Below are 10316 nucleotides of genomic sequence, written 5' to 3'. Positions count from 1 at the left end.
GCTTCCTGAGTCATTCAATATTCTGCCAATAGAATTCTTCACTATTGCAACTCAAGGCTTAAATTTTTTCTTCAGTTCTTTCAGCTTGAGAAATGCCACACACATTCTTCCTGTTTGGTTTTCTAACTCCAGGTATTTGCACATTTCATTACAATACTTTGTCTTCTTGAGCCGCCCTTTGAAATGCTCTGTTCAGCTCTTTTACTTCATCATTTCTCCTATTAGCTTTAGCTACCTGACATTTAAGAGCAAGTTTCAGTCTCTTCTGACATCCATTTTGGTCATTTATTTCTTTCCGTCTTTTTAATGACCTCTTGATGTATGATGTCCTTGATGTCATCCCACAGCTCATCTGGTCTTTGGTCATTAGTGCTCATGTGTCAAACCTATTCTTGAGATAGTCTCTAAATTCAGGGGGGGTAAACTCAAGGTCATACTTTGGCTCTCTTGGAGTTGCTGTAATCTTCATTAGCTTCAATTTTAACTTGCCTATGAGCAATTGATGGTCTGTTCCGCAGTCAGCCCCTGGCCTTGTCCTGACAATATCAAGCTTTTCCATCGTTTCTTTCCACAGATGTAGTCAACTTGATTCCTGTGTATTTCATCTGGTGAGGCCCATGTGTACAGTGGCCATTTATGTTGCTGAAAAAGGGTATTTGCAATAAAGAAGTCATTGGTCTTGCAAAATTCTATCCCGTGATCTCTAGCATCCTTTCTCTAATCAAAGCCATATTTTCCAACTACCGGTCCTTCTTTATTTCCAACTTTCGCATGCCAATCACCAGTAATTATCAATGCATCCTGACTGCATATTCAATTTCAGAATGCAGAAGTTGGTAAAAACCTTCACTTTCTTCATCTTTGGCCTTAGTGGTTGGTGCATAAGTTTGAATAATAATCGTATTAACTGGTCTTCCTTGTAGGCATATGGATATTATCCTATCGCTGACAGCACTGTACTTCAGGACAGATCTTGAAATGTTCTTGACGATGACTGCAATGTCATTACTGTTCAATTTGTCATTCCCAACATAGTAAACCATATGAGTGTTTGATTCAAAATGGCCAATACCAGTCCATTTCAGCTCACCAATGCCTAGGATATCTATCTTTATATGTTCCATTTCATTTTTGATGATTTCCAATTTTCCTACATTCATACTTCATACATTCCAGTTTTTGATTAATGGATGTTTGCAGTTGTTTCTTCTCACTTGGAGTCACGCCACCTCAGCAAATGAAGGTGCCAAAACTTTGCCTCCATCCACATCATTAAGGTCAACTCTACTTTGAGGCAGCACTTCCCTAGTCGTCTTTTGTGTGCCTTCCAACCTGAGGGGCTCATCTTCCAGCACTGTTAACAGAGAATGTTTTACTGCTATTCATAAGGTTTTCACTGGCTATTTTTTTTTTCAGAAATATACAGCCAGGTCCTTCTTTCTAGCCTGTCTTAGTCTGGAAGCTCACCTGAAACCTGTCCACCATGGGTGATCCTGCTGGTATTTGAATACCGCTGGCATAGCTTCCAGCATCACAGCAACACACAAGTCCCCACAATATAAAAATACATGAAAAGATGCTCAACATCATTAGCCATTAGGGATGTGAAAATTAAAACCACCCAAAGGACACCATCACCCACCTATTAGAATGGCTCAAATGAAAAAAGTGGCAACACTAAGTACTAACAACGATGCATTCCCACACTGCTGGTGGGAACACAAAATGGCACAGCCACTTTGAAAAACAGTTTGGCAGATCTTTATAAAGTTAAATATATACTTGCCATGTTGTTGCTGTATGCCACCGAGTTGATTCTGGCTGATAGTGACTCTGAAGGACAGAATAAAACTGTCCTACATGGTTTTCTAGGCTGTAATCTTCATTGAAGGAGTGCTGCTGCTGCAATGGTTACGAGCTCAAGTGCTAACCAAAAGGTCGGCAGTTTGAACCCACCAGCATCTCCACAGAAGAAAAGATCTCGTAATCTGCTCCTGTCAAGATTACAGCTAGGAAGCCCTATGGGGCAGTTCTACGGTGTCCTGTAGGTTCACTGAGTCAGACTCAACTTGACAGCTCACAACAACCTTTATAGGGGCAGATTGTCAGGTCTTTTCTCCTACGCAGTTGCTGGTAGGCTAAAAGCTCTAACCTTTTGATTAGCAGTCAAGCACTTAACCATTGTTAAGAGCCCCTACAATTACCACAGGACCCAGCAATCCCATTCCTAGTTATTTACCCAAACAGAATGATAATCTGTACAAAATTGTTCAGAGTAACTTTACTCCTAGTCATCAAAAATTGGAAGCAACTCAAATGTCTCTCAACAGCGAAATGGACAAACTGTAGTACATCATAAAATGCAATACTACTCAGAAATAAAAAGGAATAAACTCTTTATATATGTAACAAGTTGGTTGAATCTGAAATGCATTGCACTAAATGAAAGAACCCAGACTCAAAAGGCTACATACTATATGATTCCATTTATATGATACATAAAAAGCAAATCATAAAGTTAAAGAACACATCACAAGTTGACAGTAAAACTGTATTTTAGGGTTAAAGGGGCATGAGGTCTGTACCTTAGTTTTAAAAGATCCAGGAATAACAGAGATAAAGAGAAAGGGAGACAAAGAGAGACTTGTACAAGGCAAATGAAGTAAAATGTTAATATTTGGCAAATCTCAGTGAAAGGTACCCAGGAATTTTTTGTACTACTCTTGCACCTTTTTTTTAAGTCTGAGATTATGTCAAAATTAAAAATAAGCCATTAAAAAATACAAATGTCCCTTGGGCAAGAAATATCTGATCAAGTCAACATGAACACATCTACTAGACTCTAAGGAAAACTCTGGCAATGGCTCAGTACTATGCAAGGGGTATGTCCCCAGCACACAGCATGAAGTTCCTAAGTCCCCAGCACACAGCATGAAGTTCCTAAGTTCAGCTGCCAACCAAAGGGTTGGAGGTTCAAATCCACCCAGAAGCTCCCTGGAAGAAAGTCCTGGTGATATACCATATTTTTTCCCAAATAACGCACTCACACATTTAATGCAGTGGCCTAGCCCATTTATGAAAACAGTGCTGGAAGGGGAGGTTTGAGCAGTTGGCGAAAAAACATATGTGTGTTATTTGTGTAAAAAAAGGTACTTTTGAAAAATCTGTCATTGAAAACTCTATGAAGCACAATTCTACTCTGATACACACATGGTTGCCATTGAGTAAAAATGAACTCAAAGGCAGCTTTTTTTTTTTTTTACTGTGGCAAGGAATTAACTTGATATTATTAAACATTTAAATTACACAACCAACTCTGTCTCCTGTTTCCTTGCTCATCAAGGAACTTCTAACTATAGACAGCAGCTTCAAGAGCAAATCCGGCTACAAAGGAAGATAATGATCATATTGAATTGTAAGATATTTATGAACTGGGTTACTAATCAGCTTCTTGTGAATTAATCAATACCAGCGTCCCCAAGTAATATAAACTTTGGGACTTCAGTAAGAAGATTTTAGAACCTGCAAGCCTGGAAACCAAACTCTAAAATGGTAGATTTATCAAGGTCATATAACTTCTGTGCAAGTTCTTTACTAAGTTTTTGTCTTAGCTATATTCCTTTACCTTGTCACAGCTTTCTTTCAACCAACAGATTTCATTACTCGTAAAGACACATCATCAAAAACAGTTAAGACCAAATTGGAATGGTGGGAAACTATTTTTCAGTGGAAAAATCATATATAACAAGCACTTAAAGAACATAACAATTCTACCTTAGAAAGCTACATTAGATACCCTTTCATTTAAATATGACGTTGATGCCATCACTTCAGTGACACACAAAAAAGGGCGGAAATGTTTCTATTTTCATACTTTTAAAAGTCTTGATAAAGAAGAGGTAAAACACAGACCACAAGCGTGAACTGGCTATGGTCAAGCTCACCTGTGAAGAACTTGGCATCCCCGTTAGATTACCGTGAAAAAGAAAAGGACATAGCTCTTAGTTCTATAACTTTAACCGACTACGTAGACAAAAAGGAAGCCACTTTAGAAAGTTCAGGCCTTCATTCAAAACTTTAGAATTGGGGTATGCAATCCTTAAAAAAAAGAAAATGTTCTATTCACACTTGCTCAGTCTCTTTATTTGGTGGTATACACAGAATTAAGGAGCCCTGGTGGCACAGTGGTTAAGCACTCAACTGCTAACCGAAAGGCTGGCAGTTCAAATCCATCCAGCAGCTGCACAAGAGAAAGACCCGGCAACCTGCTCCAATATATTAAAAAAAAAAAACAACCTAAAAAACCCTATGAGGCAGTTCTATCAGATGGGGTCCCTATGATTCAAAAACTGACTGGACAGCACCTAACAACATCACACATAGAATTAACGAATTAGCTCTTAGTTCTGGTATAATTAGTACGTCTGATCTTCCTTACAAAAATGGGAGCTTAATACTTCAAGGGTTTTCTTTCAAGAATGTAAGGCATTCCTCATTCAAACCTTATTCATGGTTTTAAAAAGCATGTAGCCCAATTTTGTTAGTTCATCATCAATATCCTGGTATCTATTACTCTTCTGAACAGTGACATGTTCAATGACAGCAAATTCCTTCCTTCTCAAATCATAATCAAAACTTACAACGAAATCCTTGAAATGATAGGAAAACATTTTTATGACAAAAGCAGCTACTTTCCTGAGCTGCAGGCACAGGCAAAATTAACAGAAGTACTATTTTTTTAATTTAAACTTTTATAAATAAAGATTGTTTGCTCAAATTCCGCAACTATTTTAAATGTATTTTCTTCTACTGTAATAAAAATCAAGACAACCCCCAGTCTAACAGTATTTAAAGATGTTAACTTTATGAAGAAATAAAGACTAACTTTCCTTCCAAATGCCTGGTGATAAGCTGAGCCTCAACATCTTAAACTCAACAACATAAAAATAATCTAAAGTGGATCAAAGTGTGTAATAAGTTTACGCTAAAACAATTTTTATAAGCTCTTTTACTAAATCAATCTATGTGAAAAGAATGTAAAAGCTTGTTATATGCTTGAAAATCTAGTTAATAAGTTGAGCTTCCAAATCTAGCATCACAGTACGCTAAAAAGCAATGTGATAAAACTCTACAAGTTCAGAAGTGGCCTAAATATCAGTAATAATTACATTCTTCATATTTTTTGTTATCTAAAATTTCAAAGTCATCCATGTTTTTCAGCGCTTTGAGTGAGCAATCAAAATACTCATGTTTATTCATGTTCCAAGCTAAACTTCTCTTCTTTCAATATGGAGACATAGATGGAATACTCGGAAAAAATTATTCTGTCCAATTCCCTGAAGTTCACAGATGTGAAAAGTCTACAGCATGATCTCATTCTGTCATCATTGATGCACCTTCTTCACCAGTGGCATCCTGGGAAATGTGAAGGTCTTCAAGCATTTCAGCCAGACTAATTCGAGGTGCTCCTTCATCATCTGCATCACCTTCCACAGGGATGGTAGAATCTAAGAAAAAAATACAAGAAAGATTTCAAACGAATATAAATATGGAAATATACAAATACCTGCCCTCCCCCCGACCACACCACTGTTTTTATCTAACTATGTTTGATCAGGGGAGCCCTGGTGGCACAGTGGTTTAAAGCTTGGCTGCTAACCAAAAGGTTAGCAGTTAGAATCCATTAGCCACTCCTTGGAAACCCTATGGGGCAGTTCTGTAGGGTTGCTATGAGTTGGAATTGACTCGACAGCAATGGGTTTTTGGGTTTTTGTTTGATCAGAGGCTTCTGGATCATATCTAGAGCAGGCATTCAAATATGCACTAAATGAATGACGTGTACAAATGTATGAAATTTCCACTAATATAAAAAAAACCCAAACCCACTGCTGTCAAGTCGATCCGACTCATAGCGGCCCTATAGGACAGAGTAGAACTGCCCCATAGAGTTTCCAAGGAGCACCTGGTGGACTTGAACTGCCAACCTTTTGGTTAGCAGCTGTAGCACTTGACCGCTATGCCACCAGGGTTTCCTCCACTAGTATAAAAAACCACCATTAGTATAGAGGCCAGCAATCTGAGGAATCAGGCTGAGATGCAAATGATACCAAATGTGGTACAGAAAATATTTTACTGTCTTACTGCTCTGCAAATACTATTTTTTAAAAAAGTGTGACTACAGAGTAGTTTAAAAAACAAACAATGATAATCAAAGTTTAAGATATCAAAATACTCATGCTACCGGTAATAAATCCACACACACACAAGATATGGCTTAAGTCAAACACTCCTCAAAAACCAACCTCGGTAAATGTTGATATTTTTTCTAATTGCCTCATCTTCTTCGAGATCTTCAAGGAAATCTTCATATTGCCTATACAAGGGTATAGAAACATTTAAGTTTTTCATCTTTACCAAGAAAGCATAAAGTTACGTTTACTTTTAGCGCTGTAGGATAAATGTGCTCTAAGTATTAAAATCTTACAAAAGAATATTTGCAGGTCAAATACTAATGTTAATTAAATATTTCGACATAGGTTTAAAAACTTTTTTCTTTTAAAATTACATCACTAAAAAAATTACATAGCTTAATAAAAAAAAAAATAAGGAGTTGTTAAATATAAGACAATGAGAAGATTCCCTACTCTACCTTTCTCCTAAAAGTCTCATAGCCAAGTTGAATACATACACACTTCTAAGACTATAAGTAAAATAGTAAAATATATTAGTTAATATCTGATTAATTTAACATGCATATAAATATCTATTTTAAATTACATTTTAAGATTCTATTTTAGAAATATTGCTCTTTTCCACTCACATTTTACAAAACCATTTTATTTAAACTCTTCATTTTTTAGACATCTGTCTCTTCACAATCACTAGGGTTGATTTTGGAAAAAAACAATACAGTTCTCTAGAGCACATTACATTCATTTCTATTTAAGTTGTTTGAGAAATAGCATCTTTGATATTAGTGAGTTATGTCTTACTTTAATCTCAAATCACAGGTGTCCATTTGCTATTGGTGATACCCTTAACTTCTCACTGTAATTGTCAGGTTATAACCCCAGAAATAATTAGCAAACCTGTGTTAAATATCATTTTGTTCTTTTATACTGATTCAATTGATACCTCAACAAGAATCCAAAATTAATACTCAGTTAGGTCATTTCTGGAAAATTTGTCTTCCCTAATTGTACTTTGTCGTTCAAAATAATATAATTTGGGAGTAACTCAAACAAGAGACTGCACCTGCAAAAAAATCAGACAAGACCCATACCTCACACCATGCACAAAAACTAACTCAAAATGGATCAAAGACCTAAATATAAAATCTAAAACAATAAAGATTATGGAAGAAAAAATAGGGACAATGCACAAACACCAGAAGAGAAACTAGATAAATGGGAGCTCCTAAAAATTAAACACCTATACTCATCCAAAGACTTCAACAGAAGAGTAAAAAGATTACCTACAGACTGGGAAAAAGTTTTTAGCTATGACATTTCTGATCAGCATCTGATCTCTAAAATCTACATGATGCTGCAAAAACTCAACTACAAAAAGACAAATAATGCAATTAAAAATGGGCAAAGGATATGAACAGGCACTTCACTAAAGAAGACATTCAGGTGGCTAACAGACACATGAAGAAACGCTCATGATCATTAGCCATTAGACAAATGCAAATCAAAACTACAATGAGACTCCATCTCACTCCAACAAGGCTGGCATTAATCCAAAAAACACAAAATAATAAATGCTGGAGAGGTTGTGGAGAGACTGGAACACTTACATATTGCTGGTGGGAATGTAAAATGATACAACCACTCTGGAAATTGATTTGGCGTTTCCTTAAAAAGCTAGAAATAGAACTACCATAAAATAGAAACAGAAATAGAACTACCATATGATCCAGCAAGCCCACTCCTTGGAATTTATCCTATAGAAATAAGAGCCTTTACACGAACAGATGTATACACACCCATGTTCACTACAGCACTGTTTACAATAGCAAAAAGATGGAAGCAACCAATGTGCCCACCAATGGATGAATGGATAAGTAAATTATAGTATATTCACACAATGGAATACTACACATCAATAAAGAACAATGATGAATCTGTGAACATTTCATAATATGGAGAAATCTGGAAGGCATTATGCTGAGTGAAATTAGTCAGCTGCAAAAGGACAAGTATTGTACAGGACCACTATTATAAGAACTCAAGAAATAGTTTAAACAGAGAGGAAAATATTCTTTGATGGTTACGAGAGTGGGGAGGGAGGGAGGGAGAGCAGTATTCACTAATTAGATAGTAAGCAAAAACCATCTTAAAAAAAAAAAACTATCTTAGGTGAAGGGAAAGACAACACACTATACAAGAGAGGTCAGTACAACTGGACTAAACCAAAAGCAAAGAAGTTTCCTGAATAAACTGAACGCTTTGAAGGCCAGTGTAGCAGGGGTTTGGGGACCATAGTTTCAGGGGACATCTAGGTCAATTGGCATAATAAAATCTATTAAGAAAACATTCTGCATCCCACTTTGGTGAGTGCCATCTGGGGTCTTAAAAGCTAGCTCATGGCCATCTAAGATGCATCAATTGGTCTCAACCCACCTGGAGCAAAGGAGAATGAAGAACACCAAAGATACAAGGTAATTATGAGCCAGACAGAAAGGGCCACATAAACCAGAGACTACATCAGCCTGAGACCAGAAGAACCAGATGGTGCCCAACTACAACCGATGACTGCCCTGACAGGGAACACAACAGAGAACCCCTGAGGGAGCAGCAGAGCATTGGGATGTAGACCTCAAATTCTTCTAAAAAGACCAGACTTAATGGTCTGACTGAGACTGAAAGGAGCCTGGAGGTCATGGCCCCCAGACCTTTTATTAGCCCAAGACAGGAACCATTCTCAAAGCCAACTCTTCAGACAGGGATTGGACTGGGCTATGGGATAGAAGATAATGCTGGTGATGAGTGGGCTTCTTGGATCAAGGAGACACATGAGACTATATGAGTGGCTCCTGTCTGGATGGGAGTTGAAAGGGCAGAGGGGGTCAGAAGCTGGCCGAACATGAACATTACGTGAAAGATTCATGAGGAGCTTTAAAATGGATGAATTTAACTGAAAACATGAAAACCCACTGATGAAGCAGCATCACAAAAAGTGAAACAACCAGACATGTATCTTCTGATGTGATGCAATAGGAAATTCATACCATCACCTAGGAATTCTTGCTCCCCTCCTAAAAAAAAAAAAAGAAGAACCTAAATCTATTAAAATTTCTAGAACTGACTACCAGTTTACAGGAAATACAATGGATAGAGAACAAGTTGAGGAAGGCACCAGCACCCCTCCCTAAAAAAAAAGTGGTATTAAGTTGCAATCTTAATTACCAAGTTTTAATAATATTAATGCCACCTCTCATTTCATCTAGTGTTCTTAAGCACTAAGTGACCATTAAGGCCTTTGTAAAGCTCCTACCAAGAGATATGCCCAGCTTTTATAATAAAACACTGTTAAAGTTCTTTCCTCCATGAAGAAAGGGCTGTGTGCCAGCTCAGCAGAGAGAAGCCTGCTCAGTATCACCCTGAACAGTGATATCACTATTTTAATGATGAAAGGAAGGGCAGGACAAAATTCAAAGTAGAAGGGCAAGACAACAATGCCGAATAGTCTTCCAATTCCCCAGTCAGAATTTCGGTATGTCCTTAGTATCCCTTTAAAATATCACAAAATTCCAAACTCTTTCACCTATACTCAAGATGAAATGCAAAAACATCTTCCAAAGCACACTGTTTCCATCCCATTTTGCAAAATTATCATACTATAGACCAACCAGATCATACTACTGACAATCTGGATGCAGAGCTGAGGCTGTTCTTTCTTTCTCCAAATAAAGAAGCATGCCAGTCGTTTTCACATTGTAGTATGCACCAGAATACCTTGTGGGGTTTATTTAAAATTAAGACGCTCTGAAAAGGCAACTCAGAGTGGGAGAAGATATTCACAATACATATATGCAACAAGTATTCATATCCAGAATATATGTCAAGAGCTACTACAAATCAAAAAGAAAAAAAGGCAAACCAACACAAAAAGGAGTATAAGAATTACACACTTGATTTCTAATTCATCAGTAAATGCATGAAAAGGTACACTAAACTTCAGCAGTCATCATAAAAATTAAACTAAAACTACAATGCATCATAAATGGCTAAAAAGAAAAACACAGAAAATAACAAGTGTTGACAGGGATGTGGAAGCAACCAGAACTCTCATACACTACTGAAAGGAATGAA

At 37.0% G+C, this 10316-nt stretch overlaps 1 protein-coding gene across 8 annotated transcripts in view; it reads right to left on the bottom strand.

Moving 5' to 3' along the window:
- Positions 1-3200: 3200 nt before the first annotated feature.
- Positions 3201-10316, bottom strand: part of NMD3 (NMD3 ribosome export adaptor) — a 65504-nt gene continuing 58388 nt past the window's right edge. For all 8 annotated transcript variants that reach the window (XM_023541318.2, XM_023541319.2, XM_023541320.2 and 5 more), the window contains 2 exons: positions 6303-6373; positions 3201-5507 (listed from right to left, as the gene is read on the bottom strand). In XM_023541318.2, the coding sequence (XP_023397086.1) occupies positions 5374-5507; positions 6303-6373 (205 nt within the window). In that variant the 3' untranslated portion in view covers positions 3201-5373. The remainder of the gene's footprint in view (positions 5508-6302; positions 6374-10316) is intronic.

Source organism: Loxodonta africana, chromosome 23, assembly GCF_030014295.1.
Source record: "Loxodonta africana isolate mLoxAfr1 chromosome 23, mLoxAfr1.hap2, whole genome shotgun sequence".
NCBI lineage: Eukaryota > Metazoa > Chordata > Mammalia > Proboscidea > Elephantidae > Loxodonta > Loxodonta africana.
Note: the sequence above shows the minus strand (reverse complement) of the source record. Positions and strands in the feature narration are given on the sequence as shown.